This window comes from Zingiber officinale, chromosome 8B (assembly GCF_018446385.1).
Source record: "Zingiber officinale cultivar Zhangliang chromosome 8B, Zo_v1.1, whole genome shotgun sequence".
Lineage (NCBI taxonomy): Eukaryota > Viridiplantae > Streptophyta > Magnoliopsida > Zingiberales > Zingiberaceae > Zingiber > Zingiber officinale.
In genome coordinates this window covers 54,054,081-54,074,299 of record NC_056001.1, presented here as the reverse complement: position 1 = coordinate 54,074,299, position 20,219 = coordinate 54,054,081, and the positions used below count along the sequence as shown (strand labels likewise).

Here is a 20,219-nt window from a genome sequence, read left to right as displayed (position 1 = left end):
AGGTGATTTCGTTCATCCAGAATTGGGCGCACTCGGACCCATCTTCCGGCCTTCTCCTCGAGCAAGCTTCCACTCCGACTTCTCGTCCCTCGAAAACGCCGCGCGTTTCCTTCTCGTCTGCCAGTGTACTCTTCCACAGCACCTCGTCCCTTGGGCGCACCGAGCTCGTCGACTCTTTCCCGTGTCATCCTTCTCACTAGTTGCGTCTTTCGCTCGACTTTCTGTAATTCTAAGTTCCTACACACTTAGAAGATATCAAATACACACAGAACCTAACATAACTAGGTTGACCATATCAAAACTATCTCGGGGTGCTAATAATCTCTTCCTTTTTTATGTGCATAAACCCGAGTTAGAGTTAAGGAAAAGTCATAGTTACAAAAGTACAAATATAATTTCCCCCTAGACTTAAGCTATCAACTCTCATTCTCCCCCTTTGATTACATCAAAAATAAAGTTGGGAAAAGTAAAGTTAGATAAAGAATTTGAAACTTTTCTAAGAGTAAGGAAACTTCATTCAATTTTTATAAAAAAAAATTGAATTTCCATGATTTAATAACTACATTTGCAAAAAAAAAAATGAGTTTGAATTTTTAAAATTTGTCTTAATGTTCAACAGAAAAATTTTCATGGAAAATTTGTAAGTATTTTAGTATAAATAAATTATTTTGCACAGAAATATAGGTTTTGCAAGTTAAATTTTAAAAATTCATTAAAATAAATTATCAAATATTTTGCAAGTATTGATAAAAGAATGTATAGTTAAAGAAAAATTAAAATGTTCAAAAATAAAACTTCAAGATTTTTTAATTTAAAAATAAAATTTTCGGTAAATAATTTATAAAAAATTCATTATTTATAAAAAAATTATAAAAATATATTTTCAAATAGAAATTCAATGATTTCATCAGTTGAAAAAATTTGGATAAGAATTTCTAATAGAAAAATTATACAAAAAAATATTTTTATCATAAATAATTATTTTACAAATAGTTTTATTAGTTCAAAAATCAGGTTGATTTTTCTATGTATTCAAAATATAATCGTAATTTTCTAAAAACTTAGGTTTTTCAAAATACTTATCCGAAGAAAAAAATATTTTATTTGCAGAAAAATTCTAAAAAAATTAATACTAAGAGATTTCTATTCTAGTAACAAAAAATTCAGAAATAATTATTAACAGTAAGCATACGAACTTGGTTTTGCAAATTAATATTTCTAAACATGCATGATCCTTACTTATTCTAAAAAAGATTTTGGAATTCAAAATAATTTTTTATCAGGTTAATAAAAAAATTCTTTGAATATATTTTTGTGATATTTTTCTAATTTGTCCCTTATGATATTTAAGATACCAATTTAGACTTCTATAATTTTTCGAGATATTTTGATTAAGACAGGCTAGATTTTTAAATTTGATCCTTTAATTTTTCATTTTCTTCCTTTAACTTATCATACATTTTTAAAGAGCAAGTTTTTCCTAAGATTGTTTTTAATCGAAGAACCTCTCTTTTTAAGTTATTATTTTTCAATTTTAGCTTACATAATGATCTAGTCATAGACTTAATACCTGAATATAACTGGTTATGGGGTAGTAAACATACCTCACTTACTAGATCCACTCTGAAGTCTGTTTTTTCTTTCTCGCTGCAGCTTTCTTCTTAGGAGCCTCCCCTTTCATCTATGCTCTCCTCCTCTTGTTGACTTGCCATCAGTGCAAGTCCAGCGTACTCCTTCAGATCAGATTCTGATGACGACTCATCCCAAGTCACCTTCAGGGTTTTGTGCTTTGTTGTACTTGGTTCCTTCTTGTTATCCTTCTTCTTCATCTTTGGGCAGTCCTCCTTGATATGCTCCTCTTCATTGCAGTTATAACATCTTATCTTCTTTGTTTTTCTTTTCTTTGCCTGCACTTGATTGAACTTATCAGTTCTAAAAAATTTCTTAAATTTTCTTACCATATAAGCTGTTTCACCATCGTCCAGGGAGGTGTCGGCATCTGATTCGTTCTTCTTGGCATTTAGAGCAATGTTGTTAGATTTTTCTAATTCTTGAGAATTTACACAACGAGTCTTGTGAAGTTCAAGAGTTGAAAATAGACTTTTAGGATGTTTCGCTTTGCCAGTTTGACTTCTGAAGTACCTTCATGAAGCTCCAAAAATTTCTCCCAGAGATCTTTGGTGGAGTCGTAGCTTCTGATCCGACTGACCTCCTAGGGTAGAAGAACGTTAAGCAAATGGAACACTACTTTCGATTAGCCACGAAGTCGGCTTGCTCCTTCGTCCATGCGTATTCTTCTTTCTTGACTCCGTGTTGATCCGTAAGTGTTACAAAATCGTATTTTATAATTAATATAATTTCGAAGTCAGTTTTGAATAATACCTCCATGCGCTTCTTCCACGTTGCGAAGTTTCCCTCAAATTTCGACGGGAAGATGTTAGATTCGACCATTTCTTTTTCTTCGGATGACGGTTAGTCCTTTTGAAGCAAAACTGACTCTGATACCACTTGTTAGGATCCATGCGGTCGGCAAAAGGGGGGTGGGTGAATTGCCTCTAAATTTAAAATGGACTTTTCTCGATTTTTCAAACAAGATTAGTAACACAATTAACTTAAAGCAATTTAATAACTAATAAAATAAAGAGGCAAAGAAAGTTACTTGGTTATAATTTAGGTGGTTGTTAATCTAAGACAAAAGAAAGCACTAAAGATCTCCTTCGGTGAAGGCGGAGAAACCTCTTACACTTGTTAAATGGTCAGAAAGTTACTAGAAAATGAATACTTAAGTTGTTGAATATTTCCTTGCTCTAGGGATCTTTTTATAGCCTTGAAGGTGTCTTCAATAGGCTTGAAGGCGCCTCCAGCGTGGCAAGTTTTATCTGTGTGAAAATAAACTCTATCTTCAAGGGATTAAAGGCGCCTTCTACCAAAAAGGCGCAAGGGCACCTTTAACTGCGGTTGAGGGTGTCTCCAGCACTTCCACAACACTCTATTTGCTTTTTCGCTGTTCCGATCGCTTGGGTGTTTTCGTCCATCTGGAATTGGGCTCACCTGGACTCATCTTCCGGCCTTCTCCTTGAGCAAGCTTCTTCTCCAGCTTCTCGTCCCTCGGAAACGTTGCACGCTTCCTTCTCGTTTGTTAGAGTACTCTTCCATAGCACCTCGTCCCTCTGACGCATCGAGCCTGTCGATTCTCTACCGTGCCGTCCTTCTAGCTAGCTGCGTCTTTCGCTCGACTTCCTGTACTTTTAAATTCCTGCACACTTAGACACAAGACATCAAATACACATAGAATTTAGCTTAACTCAGTTGATCAAGTCAAAACTATCTCGGAGTATTAACATAAATAACGAAAAAATAAATAATTCATCCTTTTTCATTAATAAGTAGTGAAATTTTTTATGCGTGAAAAACCTTTTGAAAATTTTGAATCTGTCCTTCCGAGCATACAAGCCGTTAGTTTCCTCTTCTTTCAACGGAAGGAAACATGAACTTTTCATTTGTGCTTCTTTAATTTTTTTCTCCCCTTCTTTCCACGGAAGTAAACATAATCTTTATTTGGGGGGTATGCCGTCCACGACTAATTCCCAACTGTGACAACTACCGCTTGTAATTCCCTATGGGCCCCACCATTTCTTTATGGCCAAGAGAGCGCGACGTAGATTTGGGTGGACGCCGAAGTCTCACCGTCATTTTGTGCGCGGATCTCGGCGAACGCGGTATGAACCTGGTCGGCATCCCGGCCAAGTGCAGCTCCACGTGATTTGATACTTTATTTTTTTCTGAATTTCAATGAAACAAATTATTAAAAAAACCTGGGTCAAAGCACGAGAACGGACGCGGCCGAACCGTCCAGGTTCATTGTATCGTATCAGGAAACTGAAAGTGCATAAATGCCCCTGTAATATTCCATGGAAAGAGGTCCGATTGAGGACTATATTGTAATTTCAGTTTGCAACATGCGGTTTTAAAAAGGTGCTAATCTCCGTCTCTAGTTTCCCACGCAAACCCTCCGTCAAAGCTCTCGATCCATCCATCCATCTCCATTCTGCCCTGCATTGGCTGAGGCTGCTCTTTGGTTCGCCGATTGGTGGTGGTGGAGGTGGAGGAGGAGGAATCTCTGCTCCGCCAGCCCCCTTCTCGATTCGCTTTAATCCCTCCTCGAATCAGATCCCCCTTTTCGGTGAGTTCATTTTCGCCCCTTTTGATGTTTTCGATCGAGTTTTGTAATCGAGAAGTCAGTTGCTCGAGGAAGATCTACCATCAGATGATGCTCGGAGAGTTGGAGTTAGATAGGAGATCAAAATTACAAATGCGGGAGAAAAGTGGGGAAGATCTCGGAAAGTAAGTAACTTCGATTTTCGTGGAAATGAATGCAGGGATTCGAAGATGGTACTCTGGGTTTTCGGCTACGGGTCTCTGATTTGGAACCCGGGATTCGAGTTTGATGAGAAGATAATAGGTTTCATCAAAGATTACAAGCGTGTTTTTAACCTAGGTATGGTTCTAGCCGATTTTTCCCCCTTCCAATTCCCATCGCCATGATCTGGAGACGAGGTTTTGACTTATGCCTATCTTGTTCCAGCTTGCATCGACCACAGAGGCACACCAGAGAATCCTGCGAGAACCTGCACTTTGGAACCCACGGAAGGAGCCATTTGCGTAAGTGGACTCTTTGCAGTTCTTGTTTGGCAAATTAGGTCTCCAGTTCATCTCCTCTCATCTAATGATTGATTCTTTTTCAGTGGGGTGCTGCTTATTGTGTCAGAGGAGGCCTGGAAAAGGAAATAGCAGCAATGAAGGTAGATTTACACTTTCATTTCTTTTGAAGTTTCATCACCTTGTTTTGTTGGATCTTCTGAGCTTTTGCCTTGCTTTTCAGTATTTGGAGAGAAGAGAATGCGAATATGATATCCAAACTCACTTGGACTTTTACAGAGTAAGCTTAGTCTTCTATTTCTCTAGCTTATTTTCTTTTGAAAACTCCTTTTTTTTTCTTCTAATCCTGCCTTTTGTTTTTTAATCTTCAGGAAGGAGAGACTTCCGAACCAGCTTTAACAGGAGTCTTAGTGTAAGATTCTTAAGCTAACTAACTCGTGGTCATATAAAGCTCTGAAATTGACAAATTATGGTGCAATTTTTCAGATTTATATCGACAATGGACAAGGAAGCCAATAAATATTATTTGGGTCCAGCTCCATTGGATGAAATGGCAAGGTGAGACAGGATTCCCTACATTGTTGTTACCTTGGCGATTATTTGTATGACCCTTTTTGACACCATTTCAACTTGTTTTCTTCAGCCAAATAGCTACGGCCAATGGACCTTGTGGAAACAACAGGGATTATCTCTTTTTGCTAGAGAAAGCAATGTCGAACATAGGTAATAAATCATCGCGAAGTTAGTTGTTTGCTTAATTTTATTCATCCTCATTTCACCATAAACATGTACTTGTCAATTTCTTTAATCATTTTTACACGATAGAAACCCGATCTGATAAAAAATACAATTGGTAATCACTTTTCATAACTCATTTGTGACTGCTATTAATAAGAACAGGGAAATGTTTTAGACTCACTTAAATCAACATCTAACATCATGAAATCTTATTTCTCCATTAAGCCCTATGCAAGACAATGTGGGAAAACAAGATACTTATACATATATTCTTCGATATGTCAGGTCATGAAGACGACTATGTAATCGAGCTAGCCAATGAAGTGAGAGATGTGCTTGACAGTTTGAAAGTTCAGACGCCCGTTGACGTTCAGTCTCCTACTAAAGTTCTGCCTCTTAGAAGTTCAGTCGCCTACTAAAGTTCCGCCTCTACGCACACGCACTGGATTCACGAATCGATTTACAAGGAGAAAAAACACAAAGAGCTCGGTATTTGCTGATTAATTTCCCACTTCCTTTAACCAGTTGCATCTAACATCACTAGCTCTAAAGCTTCACACCAATTGCTAGAGAGATTATTGTTGTCCACGGGAATCAGAAATTGTTTCAATTATCATCAGTAGTAGGGAAAAGGGCTTAATGCGCCTATACTTCATACTCTCATTTTTGACTTTATACAAAGGGAAAAAAAACTGCATCATCTCATCTGCCTGCCAAGTTTCTGGATTTTGGATCTCGAGTTTTTTTTTAGTACATGGTTTGTTTACTTCTGGTGTGTACTTTTCTTCAGTCTTTTGATAGTCCAAAATAATGCCTCTGACATCTCTAACACCACCTTAAATTGATTCATTGGATTGCAACTCAGTCCCCTCAGGACGGATACTATCATAAGGTCTGGGATCAAATCCCAAATAATAGTTGAGTATTTGTCCTTCTATATGCTTTTCAATTATCTAAGGCCTTTTCAACTATTCAAGGTTAATAATTGTTCATGATTTATCTTTTCCATATTTGCCTGAAAATAAGTTGATGGAGGTATTGGGATGAGAGAATTGTTCTTGCCACTATTGGATTGCAACTCAACTCTAGCCAAGTGTGGAACCGCTTGTCCAAATTGAGTCGCTTACCCCCAATCTTTGAGGCCAATTGATCCACCAATATCAACTGGTTCAAATCACTCTCTAAGAGCAAAATAAAAAATCTATCATTTAATTAATGCAATGAATTTTTTAGTTCCAAATCATTGTAGACGAAAAATGCAATTGTTTTAGGCAAATGAAGTTCATCAGGATCATTAACAGTCTTATTCATATTTGAGTAAATTTATTAAACCCCTCTTCTACACATACATCAACAAAACAAGTCATTAAATCTAATTTGCTCACTATTTGTATCATTTATAATTTTTTTCTAAAGAAATGAAGCAAATTTGTTCAGGAGATTGGTGGTAAAATTATTATTACGTGACTTTGAAATGGTAAAATTATTACCATGGACTTTGAAATCACAAATTCAAATTGCTAAAGCAGCTTCTTGCAAAATGCAACATAAAGTTGCATACAATAAACTCAATAGTCCAACCCTCCCCAAAATCTCACACTGGAGGACTACCCTCCCCAAATTCTCACACCAGCGGAAAGTTCATGCATCAGGCTGTCCTTTAAATGAAGCAAATTTATCCAACCTAAAATTTAAAAGTAAACCGATTCTATAAAGCCAAAATCCAATTTTCAGAATACTGTTATAAGATGCAGCACTCAAATATTACAAGTACCGCCTTCAGATTTTCTGAAACTAGAGTTGCTATCTGATCTGGTGAACCTGCTTTGACAATTTTAAGAACAAAGCCAAAATCCAATTTTCAGAATACTGTTATAAGATGCAGCACTCAAATATTACAAGTACCGCCTTCAGATTTTCTGAAACTAGAGTTGCTATCTGATCTGGTGAACCTGCTTTGACAATTTTAAGAACAAAAAGACAATAAACAACACTCTAAACATTACATAACCTAATCTTAACCCAAATTAAATTGAGATTAGAAGGTTAAAAATAAATAAATAAATAAAATAGACTTAACCTAATCTCATATTTTCCAACTAAAAGTCAAACAGATTGCATTAAGAACAGTAGCAGCAATTGCAATGATCTTACTGCCATTTACATCTATTAAATGTTTGGCCCATGACAAAAAAAAAGAGGCTTACCCTAGAGACCAACATTTGTGCATTGCAATATTAACAAGCATCCTGTGCTCATAGGCACATATAGACCAAAAATCAAAATTAACAGAAGATTCATACCAAAACATCTAGTTCGCCGAGCATCAGAAACAAGGGCTTCAAAGTAACTCGAACCGTCTTCTTGCTGGAATCTTTTTTCTGTTTTTGCTGTTTATAGAGTCACAGGTTGAAGGATCTGCAGGATTTTAGTTTTGTTTTGGCCGGTCTGCGTGAGAACACCTTTGTTATAATTAAGCTTTTGCAAAAGAGGCTTTTCAGCATCTAGAAATGTATGAAATCACTTGCCTTCATAAGGCTCAAGAGGTGTGGGTTTATTCATATTTCGAGTAGCAGAGGGCTTCCTAACATAGTTGTCCTGCAGAGGTCGAGGGATCAAAAACGAGAATTGAGAAATATTCACGCCATCTCTGGCATGCTCTGGTTGTGCCTGTAGGTACCTACAAAAAATGGCACGCCGTATAAGTTTCGTGGATGAACACCAAAGCATGTGGATAACTTTCGTGCATATTCATTTTCGAAAGAAAAAAATAACGAAACCTTTTTGAGTTCATGGAGAAATTTCAGTTTATCGTCCATGGTTTACTTGTTTTTCAAAATGCTCTATCAGAGTTTTATTATTATCAAAAAGTCCCCAAAAGTCTGAAAATTCTTGTCATTTTGCCCCTAAAACACTAATACCATTAGGCTACTTAGCGAAAAGATGATGTAGTAAACATGTGTATTCATTTCACCTATCATGCCATTATTTTTTTGTCATCATTCAAAAACAGTGTTAGTGGCTAGGAGGTAAAATCAAAGATAGCCCGATGCACAAAACTCCCACCAATGCGGGATCATGTGAAAGAGTCAGACTACATTGAATCTATTGTACACAGCGTTATCCTGCATTGCAAGAGGTTATTTCCGCGACTCAAACCCGTGATCTCGGGGTCATACGGCAACAACTTTACCATTGAGCCAAGACTTCTTTTCTAGCTAGGAGGTAAAATAAAATTAAAAAGAAAAAAAACACTCTTGGGAGTGTATTTTGAAAAAGCAAGTAAACTCTAGAGCATACTATGAAAATTGAAATGTTCCCAAGTCCAAATTGGAAGCCAAAGAGTATAGTATTGTGCTGTAGGGTAAAAAGAAACATACCGTTCCACCTCAACCATTGAGCGAAGCTTCTTTCCTGATGGTGTAACATAATATCTAAAAAAAACAGCCAAGAGAATTCAGAAGTTAATTCTTAAACAAAAAAAAAAGAATGAAATATCAAGCCTATAATGTTTGCTTTGCTTGTGTCAAATCATAAATTTTTCCCTTGAATCAGGGTTTCCCACGTACAGAAGCAGACTTGAGTGGTTTATCTTATTAAATCAACTTTTCAGGTTCAGCTATTACAGAACAGAGAAAAATCAGAACTATAGGATTAAAGAAAAAAAGTAGTGTCCTCAAATTTAGATGGCTAAGTTGTGTTTGTAATACTCAAACTAACTCGATGAGACAATGAGAAGACTCACGAATGTGGCCATGAAAGTTGAAGAACATTCCAACAGTATTATGTGGAAAACAAGTACCATAACAATAAATTTTGACAAGTTTCTAAACAAATCAGCTCAACTGACTTCAGTGAGTTAATGCTTTTAGCTTCAGGTACACATATTCATCTTTAAGAAGGTACCTGCTACAGGGTTGGTAAAGATCAAGGTTTTAAATTTTGTCGTGTGGTAGTAGGCACAGGCAACTTATCATTTCACTCACTGATTGACACGTGGAACACTTCGACTCGCGAGCGGTGGTGCACAGGCCATTATTATTGGGTCCTCAGCTAGTCACAACCTCCTCCTTCGTTTCACAGTCCTCATGAGTGCCATCGGCACCATGGCCAGCATGCTGACATGGCATCAGTACTGTTTCTTTCTAACTGAAGACTGAAACTCTAGCTCGTGAACAAAATTTTAAACCTTGGAAACTGCTTCCAATCCTTTACGTTTATCTATAAGTCTTTCCTCCAATGATCATCTTTAAATCAACTAGGAATTGAAACTCAACCTGCTTTTGCAATTCTAGAATATCTCTTCATACATAATTAGATATAGGTCCCAGCCTTCCCGATTAAATGCACATTCAAATTTGGTGTCGGTACATCACATCACAGGCTACCATCTAGAAGATATATATATATATATATATATAATTTCATAATGCTAAGCCAATAACTGTGAAATTATGACGGAATGTGAAAAAGAAAACATACATGTCAGCGAACCTAGAGCCTCCTTCACCCCGGATCCTAAGCAACCTTTCCCATCCAGGAGGAGCTTGAGAGATGTCAGGCTTATCTATTGCCCAAAGCTTACTCCCGTCTTGGTAAATATCAGCTGGATCATCACAGGAGATATCAGGGCGCCATTCACGAGCTCGGGTGCATAAGAAAGGGAATTCTGAGATTTTTTCTCGTATTTCTTCATACTTCTCCTTTGTTGGAATAAGTCTCCACTTGAGGCATTCAGAACACTGGACTGTGAAGTGTCCTACATACGGCACAACTCTAGAAGAATGATTTGATGCTGATGAGGCGACAGAACTCTGAGAGGATCTAGGATAACTTTCAATAAGATCAGTAGCACCTTGTCCAGGATTACTAGAAGCCTCATTATGAAGCACCAATTGCTTTGAAGCATTATCTACAGGTAGATCATCCTCCGAATCATTTGTGTTGGGGTCTTCCAAAGAATTGTGGAGTTTGGTAGTTAACTTCTGTGATGATCTAGCTTGTTTCTTTTTAAATTTCGGAGAAACAGCACCAAGATGAGACTGCATCCAAAATGATAAATTCACAATCAGAATAACTAGCAATTGTGATACAAACAATAGCAAATAGTGTCAGACTAGAGAAGCAGAAAATCCAAATTATTTATAGAATAACTAAATGCGGTAAGTACAATTCCAGAGAAACTAAAAAAACGAGTATGAAAAACAAGAAAAGGATGAGTTATATATACAATTTTTTGCTTACTTAACTGTAACTACAATAGAGTAAATAAGGGCCACCTACTTGTTATCTCAAACAGTTAGGCATCCCTATGTCAAGAGACCATAAAAAAGAGGGCTATTAGAAATGTCCTCTAAGGATGATCTGATACCAAGGATGATAGGCACACAAATACCAAACACAAGAAAAATAAGTACAGACTTTCAATGCAATATCAACAATTACTTTGTACCATAAAATGATCATCAAATGCATGAGATATGTCACAAAAACATAAAATCAGATGTTTGAATGAACTGGTGCCTAGTTACAAACCGGTTGTAAGTAAATTTGAGTAATTAGCAGATATCGGCAAACAACTGATCTAACCATATTAAACTAAGTAGTTTGGTTACGGAAAGACCTAGACAGAAGCATTACACACACAAACGACATATTTGGAACATTAGAAGTCAATTGACTGTCCCGATCAATACATTTCCAATGATCCAATAAATTTCCTAAGCTGTCATCTCAACCCTTTTTTTTCTATTCGCTAATAATCTAATTTATGGTAAAAATCGCAGGAAAAAAAAAAACAGGAAACAAAAGAATCAACAGAGGACACAAAACCTCGTCGAATTAACCGTAAACCCTACCATTTCTGCATAGGAAACCACCGGCGAGTAGATCTAGTGCGGAGGCGTCGATGCAAGAGCGGAGTGAACTCGAAACGAAAAGCGTGAGAGGGATCTGGAAGGAGGTAGGTGGAGGAAGGGAAACGATCTACTCGCGCCCCGATGCGCCAAATGTTGTTTCAGGCGATCAGAGTCGCGGTATTTATGTGTCCAGTTGTGTCCAGTTGTGTCTAGGGCTAAAAGTATTCGGTTAAATAAATCAGAAACCGAACCCATTGAAATTTTTTCATACGGACCCTATTTTTATTTTACAAATTAAATAAATCAAACCGATTAAAGATTAAATATTAGTTAATTCAATTTTTATTAAAATAACTGAATAATCAAAATTTTAAAATAAAAATAATTTAATTTTAATTTAATTTAATTTAATTATATATTTTATTTAATTAATTATATTTTTAAATAAAAAATCCAACTAATATCCTTAGTGGTCTATTCCGTTTAATAAACGGAATAGAATTAATTAAAATCAAATTGATTTTAAAAAAAATTAAATTAATCTAACCAAATTTTTAAATTCGGTCCATTCAGTTTAGTTAATTCATGATCTGAAATATAAGTGAAAATACTGCATATATATATATATATATATATATATATATATATATATATATATATCATGATTTTTAATAACACAATGAATTTATATTTGTATTTTTTTTCCTCTTATAAATGTTAGACAATCTCTCGGAGATTTTAGAAAATTAAAAAAAAAGGACAGTCCGATCTACGAAACTCCGACTATGCGGAATCCTGAGAAAGGATCCATTGTACACAGTATTACCCTGTTTTTTGCAAGAGGATGTTTCCAGGATTCGAATCCGTATCGATTTTATGAATAATTTTTAGAAAATTAGCCGAATTAAAATTACACCAAATCAAATTCAACTTATCTATCGAGATAATCTGAGCAGATAATCTCAGGCTACCAATGGGGGCTGATTTTTGCTAAATGCTCAATGTAGACCATAGAGCGGCCGGGTGCAGAGCAGCCGGGTGCAAAGCGGCCAAGCGGTAGTGCGACCGAGTGCAGAGCGACCGAGCGGCTGAGTGCAGACCGGCCGAGCGGTTGATGATTCCAAGGCTTGCGATAGACACAGTTTTCTTAAAACAGATTTGCCCCATCTCCGACTATGCTTCGAAGTTTTCTCAGGTTGTCTATTTCCCAGGATACAATGACAAAACCACGGACGCAACCAAAGCATTGGTTGTTCGTGGTGAACTGAGAAAGTATCCGATTGCTATTACGGGCAAACCACTGAGTGAAAATGCATAGCGGAGAAAAAAATTTGGGGGAATAAAGGTGGATGGAGATTCTTTTGCTTCTACATTTTGTGCATTATCTGCTATCGACCATGGTCTCTTTTTTATATAGGAGCACCATCCCTCATCAACATTAAACACCGAGTAATGACCATTCAATGCCTAAAGATTAATGATAGTCGTCGGCCATCAATGGTCGACCATTACTATCTAAGAGGTTACGAAAATCGCTATTAATAATAGTTAATGCTTTAATTACCTTCTTGAGCAGCAAGTAAAAATAATCCATGTGATAAAATATTGGTTGTTCCACTTGGGCAAATTTTGCCCCAACCAGTCCAGCATTCGGCAGCACAAGTCGTGCTCACATACGAGTCAACTTTGTTTAGAGTAATTCAAACCCTGGATTTGCACACACACCCTGCACACCCACATGTGAGAAAGAGTCTCTCCACATGTATTTGTTCACATCATACATGCATGTGAACTAATATAAATCAAGCAATATGCCTTGACACTCCTAATATTGGACTAAAGCCTCACTCACAATGGAGTCTCTTTCCTCTCCACCCTATTCCATTCACATATATCCAACAATCCCTCACATGAATGGAGGCAGAGTATGTGATAACATTCAATAGTTGAGTTCAGTATAGGATAAGTAGATATTATCCTTTGAAATTTCCCTTGTGAAGATCTATTTGCTTACTAGCTAACAGTAGACACGATGTCATTGAATTGTTCTACCATCCATGTAAGCATTGACATATCTCACCATGGACTCTCCCTGATACAACTGAGTTCTCATGAGTGTGTTCGTTCTTAGCCATGAACAAGCCTGGTTCTATGAGAAACTCTAAGAATTGTGCTTCCAATTCTCTTCAAAGCGGCCCTACTTCTTTCTCACATAGGTTATCTCTTAAAAGTATTCCATATTACTCTATCATTAAAAGTCGTGCGCTCAACCTCCATCCTTCACTGATCCATTGGATTGTTCCCCATAGTGAGCAACTTTATCGGTACAATTAGGTTGTGTTGGTGCAGCGAGATCGGCAAGAGAGGGGTGAATTGTCTATAAAATAAAAATTAACCTTTCTTGGTCTCTTAACTCAGATTAGTAGCACAATTATAACAAAAGAAATTGAACAACTAAAAATAGAAGAAGCCAAGAAATTAACTTAGTTACAACCTAGATGGTTGTTAATTCAAGGCAGTGAAGAGCACTAGTAGATCTCCTTCGTTGCAGGCGGAGAAGCCTCTTATTGACGTTGACAACACAGAAAATAGACTAGGAAAGATTACAATAGTTGTAGTTACAGTTGTGTTTTATTTCCTATCTCTAGGGGTCTTTTAATAGCTCATGGAAAATCTTATCCGAGGGTCAAATGCGCCTTCAAGAGGGTTCAAGACACCTTCAATAGGTTAAGTTTTATTTGTGCGAGGATAAAACTTTATCTTCGCTAACGGCTGTCGGAAGGCGCCTTCAAGGGCTGAAAGACGTCTTTGTACTGTTCATCGAAGGTGCCTTCCAAGCCTTTGAAGGTGCCTTCAGTATTGTTCACAGAATACGCCTTCAAAGCCTTTCAGCATTGTTCATTTAGAAATGGTTAACTTCCCTTGTTAATCATTTTTTGCTCCGTTCTCTTGGGTAATGCTCCGGTCATCCAAAATTGAGCTCACTCAAACCCAACTCCGGTCTTCTCTTTGAGCAGACTTCCTCCCTGGCTTCTCGTCCTTCGGACGTCGCGCACGTCCTTCTTGTCCATTGGTATTCTCTTTCGCAGCACCTCGTCCTTCGGATGTATCGAGCCCGTCGACTCCCTTCCCGTACCATCATTTTCACTAACTGCATCTTCCGCTCGACTTCTTGTGTTTCTAAACTCCTACACACTTAGACACAAGGATCAAATATAACAGGACCTAACTAAACTTGGTTGACCACATCAAAACTGCCCCTGGGTACTTATAGGTTGTCCCTTTGAACCTAGTTCTTGGGATCTCTAGTCTGCATAAATTGGTTTCCTTTGCACTAACATTTCTCATCGGCATCAAGTGCATCCCTCACGATGGGCTTTCAACTAACTCGCTGTTTAATCCTTTGGTTAATGGATCTGTCAGGTTATCCTTTAACTTCACATGGTCAACAGTAATAACTCCCATTGAGAATAGTTGTCTAGTAGTATTGTTTACGACATATATGTCTAGACTTACTATTATTCAAATAGCTCTGTGTCCGGTCAATTACTGATTGACTATTACAATGTATGCAAATTGCCAACACCGATTTTGGTCATCTTAGAATATCTTCTAAGAGTTGTCATAACCATTCAACCTTTTCACCACATTTGTTAAGAGTTACAAACTCAGATTCCATTATCATAACCACTCACATTTTGGCCGCACCTCCTATAGTGAATACATATTCACTCGTAGACTTGGAGTCTTTTATGTCAAATATCTAACTTGCATGGTTGTATCTTTCAATCACAGCAGGATATCTCGTATAGTACAGTCCATATTCATGATCTTAAGTACCTCAGTACTCTTGTTATCCCTTTCTAGTGCTCAACACCAGGATTACTTGTGTATCCACTTAATTTACTTACTACATAGGCTAAGTCTAGTCGTGTACAGCTTATCAGGTACATCAGACTTCCAATCACTTGATAGTACTCTATCTAAGAGATACTTTCTCCTCGATTCTTTGATAAATGTTGACTCATATCTATCGATATTCGTGCCAATGAAGTATCACCTTTGGTGAATTTCTTAAGAATCTTGTCCTTTAAAGTGTGGTTCTTTCGCTCAGCAACACCATTTTACTGAGGAGTATAAGGAGCTATTGTTTCATGTCTGATCTCATATTTAGCACACAATTCAGTAAATGATTATACATATTCATTAACCTGGTCACTTTGAACTATCTTAATTTTTTTTTTAAGTAGGTTTTCAACCTCATTCTTATAGAGAGTGAATTTCTATATGGTTTCATCCTTACTTTTGAGAAGATACATAAAATAATAATTTGTGTTATTATCAACAAAAGTGATGAAGTACTTATTATCATCCCGTGTTGGCATACCTTTTAGGTCGCACACGTCAATGTGGATTAGGTCAAATTATTCATTACTTCTTTTAACATATTGAAAGGATGACCTTATCATTTTCGATTCAACATAAATTTCACATTTATGTTTCGAGTCAAGGAGAAATGTAGGGATGTTTAGCATGTTGATTAATCTATACAACACATCGTAGTTAATTAACATATCCTAGTCTTCCATGTCATAAACACGAATACTCAAATATATAAGTGGAAGAGTTTGTAATTTTATTAATCTTAGGCGTAATTGCCATTATATTGATCTTAAACAACCCATCGGTTACATAACCCTTTTCTAAAAATATTCTATTTTTGGACAAACAACTCTGTCCGACTCAAAAATAATGCGAAAATCATATTTGTTTAGAAGTGATCCAGATACTATATTCTTCTGAATATCCGGAACATATAACACATTGTTGAGAGTCAACTCCTTGCTCGAGGTCAGCTTCAACACCACTTTCCTTGGCCTATGATGTTCGAGGTTGCTGAGTTCCTCATAAACAATTTGTCTTCATTGACTTCTTTGAAGTTGTGGAGCAGCTCCTTATTGCAGCACACATGTTTGGTGGCACTGGTATCGATCCACCATTGTCACGAATTTGAATCCACCAGATTCAGTTCATAGACCACGACACAGAAGTCATCCATTTTTGGTCCCTCATTTAGGTTGGCCTCTTATTTTTTTCGGCTTTTTGCACTCTGAAGACTTGTGACCTACTTGGCCACAGTTGAAACACTTCCCAAAGAATTTCTTGCTTATGTCTCCTCTGGGTCTCATCTTGAAAGTCTTGGGGTTCTTCCGTTTCGAGCTTTGACAATGCTCGACCACATTGGCTTTCACAGTAGCCTAAGAGAACAATTTCCTCTCCAAACTTTTGTTATCTTTTTTAATTCGAAGTCTAACCACAAGTTCTTCCATGTTCATCTCCTTCTGTTTGTGCTTCAGGTAGTTCTTGAAGTCCTTCCAGTCGAGAGGCAGTTTCTCAATGATAGCAGCCACTTGGAAGGTTTCACTCAAAATCATACCTTCTAAGTGGATGTCGTGCAAGATCACTTGAAACTCCTAAACTTGGTTGATTGTCGTTTTGGAGTCAACTATCTTATAGTGCAGGAATCGACCTATAATTAATTTCTTGGCCTCCACATCCTTCATCTTATACTTCTTGTCCAAGGACTCCCACAGCTCTTTAGTCAATTCTCTTTGTACTATACACAGCGTACAATGAGTTGGCAAGGCAGTTGCAGATGTAGTTTTGGCAAAAGAACTCAGAATGAGTCCATGCCTCCACTGCGCTGATGGTATGAACATCAGCATGCTTAGCATACTTGGGAGGGTCTTTGGTAAAAAATCGGACCAGATTGAGCGTGGTCAAGTAGAAGAACATCTTCTATTGCCACCTCTTGAAGTTCAATCTATTGAACTTCTATGGCCTTTCCCCGTGGTTGATTGCCATAATTCCAATCGGAGCGGAGGGACCTTCATGTGTTGAGTCTGTTGCACCTCAACACTTTGTTATGTGGCCATCTCAATAGAACAGAATTTGTTTTAAGATTATTGAATAATCTTCCAGAGATTTTAGGGAATTAGCTGAATTGAAATGACACCAAATCAAATTCAAGTTATTTGTCAAGATGACCTGAACAGATAATTTTAGGCTGCCAATGGGGGATGATTTTTGTCAAGTGCTCAGTGTAGACTATAAATTGGCCGAGTGCAAAGCGACTGAGTGCAGAGTGGTCAAGTGCAGACTGGCCGTGAGGCAAAGTATAGAGCAACCGAGTGCAAAGCGATAAAGTGGTTGAGTGTAGAACGACTGAGCAGATGAGTAGCCAAGCGGTAGAGCAACCGAGAGGCAGTGCAGTAGAGCGGCAGTGCGACCGAGTGTAGAGCGGCGAGTGACCAAGTGGCCGAGTGCAGAGCGACAGAGTGCAAAGTGGCTAACGATTCTGAGGCTTGCGATAGACGTAGTTTCCTTGAAACAGATTCGCCCCACCTCCAATTGTAATTCGAGGTTTTTTCGAGTCGTTTGTTTCTCAGGATACAACGAAAAAAGCACATACACAACCAAGCACTGGTTGTTCGTGGCGAACTGAGAAAGTACCCAATTGCTATCATGGGCAAACCACTAAGTGAAAATGTACGACAGAGAGAAAGTTTTGGGGAACGAAGGTGGATGGAGATTCTTTTGTTTCTGTGTTCTGTGTGTTATCTGCTCAAGATCATGGTAAAAAGAATCCATATGGTGAAATGTTGGTTGTTTCACTTTGGCAAATTTTGTCCTGACCGGTCGTACTCGCACATAAATCAACTTGGTTCAATGCAATCTGAGTCTTAATTTGCATTCCCCTACATACCTACATATGAGAGAGAGTCTCTCCCCATATATTTGTTCACATCATATATACATGTGAACTAAAGTTTTTTTCACAATAAAATCTATTTCATCTCTACTTATTTTCTATTCACATATATCGAACAATAAATATGTTCAAATTTAAATATTAAAAAATTTATCAAACTAAAACAAGAAAATATTTGTTATTCATCTTTTTCGTCGTTGGATTGTGGGGCACAATTTTTATAAGAATTATTATCTTCAGCAATGGATCAAAAACTCATTTAAGAATTCTCAAAACACATCTAAATTTCAAAATTTTCAAATGACAACTTTATTTATCATTCCCATAAAAAAATATATAATACTGTCATGCTAGTAGCCCCTTTATGAGTGTTTCATACCATATCATTAAGAGAAAGTATATTAGAAATCTAAATTAGTAAGTGCATAAATAGAGGTCCTTGAAGGTAATGAAATTTCCTATCAAATTTTAACCCCTGACTATTAACACATGTACTTACCACTGAGCTAGCCCTGAGACTATATGATAATGCATTTAAAAGATAACATATACTATATTTTAAAAATCATTGAGCCAGACTATGGTAATGCATGGAATAACATCATTGTGATACTATATTTTAAAAAAATCAATACCAATATGATATTGATTTTCAAAAATCAGAATTCAGTGGTATTAATTTTAAGATTTATATAGCATTAAAGTGATTAAAGTGATGTTGATTTTTAAAATAAAATGCTGTTCTTTGAGATCATCACCGATCTTTAAATGAAGCATTCTTAATGGTATTATTCTTTGAATTAGCAATTGGCAGGAAGGATAAAATGAAAAATAAATATAATTTTGGAAAAATCTGAAAATTAAGTGCCTCTATTTTAATTTTTTTTTTTACAAATTTAAGTGCATTTTTTAATAAATTATAGCATTGCCTCGAACGGGATATTGCTTAGGGTTGTCCTGTTTATAAGAATATCAGAGAATTATCTTCAATATGGATGGATCTTGTTTAGGAATATGATTGATTTAGTCCCGTCCAAAAAAACTTTGACTCTCCCAACTCATTAAGTTGAGTCTCCCTTCAACAAGGTATTCTCTCAATACTACTGTGAGATCAATAGGTTCTCTGTGTGTCATTTTACTCATCTAGATTCAACCTGTCTAAAAGCCAGAAAAGGTGATTGACTGGAAACGTGACTTTGATACTGATCAGATGAAAACTTCTCGCTATTTTGCATGTTACAAAGAACGTTAATTGCTCGGTCAGGGAAGGGATCCCTAGCGCCGACGCTCAAGTCAATGATTAGTTTTTAGAGAGGAATAGTAAAAGAAACTATAGTAGCGGGTTTGTAAAATTACGTAGTATTGCATACCTCTGCATGTGGATGAAGACTCCCTTTTATAATATCACTGTTGTGTATATGCATGAATTTCAAAGTATTTTAAAAAAAGGACAGACTATAAAGTAACTCTAACACCTTTCCTAAAATGAGCCCACAAATCTCTATAATTTAACAGGTTAGAAGATTCGAAAGTGTGATTTATCTATACAATATTCTCTGTCCTCTGTGGCTCAAAATGAAAAAAAAAATATTAATTTGTTGGCCTACAGAGCCCGCAATAGACTACTTTAACCAACCAATCGAATTATTGATATAGTCCGACTGACCCTTACTCCTGAGAGGTACCCGGTCGATGTTTATGAATGCAATCGGTGACTCAGCTTTTTATTTGAGTGGCAAGAAATTAAGTGTCTAGCATGTCCGATTGGACCATATGTCCGATGGGCTAGAGCACTTGGTTGGGGTAATGATAGTTGGCTCCATTCTTTAACATTATTTATGAAATCGGGCTTCGCGGCCCGACTGACCGGAGAGCCTGATCGAGCGAGCCCCTGGTTTAACACTTCGTCCACGCATAAGATGTAGGTACCGTGAGAGAGTTTTGATGGGGTCAACCAACTTAAGTTAGGTCTTGTGTGCGTTTAATGTCTTGTGTCTAAGTGTGCAGGAACTTAAGAGCACAGGAAGTCGAGCGAAAGACACAATAAGCGAGAAAAATGACATGAGAGAGAGTCGTCGGGCTCGGTGCGTCTGAGGCATGAGATGTTGTGGAAGAGTACGCTAGTGGACAAGAAGGAAGCGCGTGACGTTTCTGAGGGACGAGAAACTAGAATGGAAGCTTGTTTGAGGAGA

General features: G+C 37.1%; 2 protein-coding genes across 2 annotated transcripts; one reads left to right on the top strand and one right to left on the bottom strand.

Annotated features, from left to right (window-relative positions):
* Window positions 1-4,005: 4,005 nt before the first annotated feature.
* Window positions 4,006-6,114, top strand: LOC122017718 (gamma-glutamylcyclotransferase 2-2-like). Its single transcript, XM_042575396.1, has 9 exons — window positions 4,006-4,183; window positions 4,380-4,498; window positions 4,586-4,662; window positions 4,746-4,802; window positions 4,883-4,939; window positions 5,031-5,071; window positions 5,146-5,217; window positions 5,303-5,382; window positions 5,683-6,114. The coding sequence occupies exons 2-9, from the start codon at window positions 4,390-4,392 to the stop codon at window positions 5,814-5,816; spliced, it is 627 nt and encodes a 208-aa protein (XP_042431330.1). The 5' UTR covers window positions 4,006-4,183; window positions 4,380-4,389; the 3' UTR covers window positions 5,817-6,114.
* Window positions 6,115-7,467: 1,353 nt separating this feature from the next.
* On the bottom strand, window positions 7,468-11,469 carry LOC122017049 (methyl-CpG-binding domain-containing protein 2-like). The gene is made up of 5 exons (XM_042574519.1): window positions 11,256-11,469; window positions 9,880-10,439; window positions 8,778-8,831; window positions 7,926-8,077; window positions 7,468-7,845 (listed from the first exon to the last, which is right to left on the bottom strand). Exons 1-5 carry the CDS (start codon window positions 11,256-11,258, stop codon window positions 7,826-7,828), a joined length of 789 nt encoding a protein of 262 aa, XP_042430453.1. The 5' UTR covers window positions 11,259-11,469; the 3' UTR covers window positions 7,468-7,825.
* Between the last annotated feature and the right edge of the window lie 8,750 nt (window positions 11,470-20,219).

What these genes read in the sequence shown, in the direction of transcription:
- LOC122017718 (XM_042575396.1), top strand. Translation starts at nt 4,390, where the DNA reads ATGGTACTCTGGGTTTTCGGCTACGGGTCTCTGATTTGGAACCCGGGA. An exon ending in CCACGGAAGGAGCCATTTGC is followed by an intron (nt 4,663 to 4,745) that starts GTAAGTGGACTC and finishes ATTCTTTTTCAG; the next exon opens with TGGGGTGCTGCTTATTGTGT. An exon ending in AGGAAATAGCAGCAATGAAG is followed by an intron (nt 4,803 to 4,882) that starts GTAGATTTACAC and finishes CTTGCTTTTCAG; the next exon opens with TATTTGGAGAGAAGAGAATG.
- LOC122017049 (XM_042574519.1), bottom strand. An exon ending in GGCTCTAGGTTCGCTGACAT is followed by an intron (nt 8,832 to 9,879) that starts GTATGTTTTCTT and finishes TGTTTTTTTTAG; the next exon opens with ATATTATGTTACACCATCAG. An exon ending in TCAATGGTTGAGGTGGAACG is followed by an intron (nt 8,078 to 8,777) that starts GTATGTTTCTTT and finishes CATTTTTTGTAG; the next exon opens with GTACCTACAGGCACAACCAG.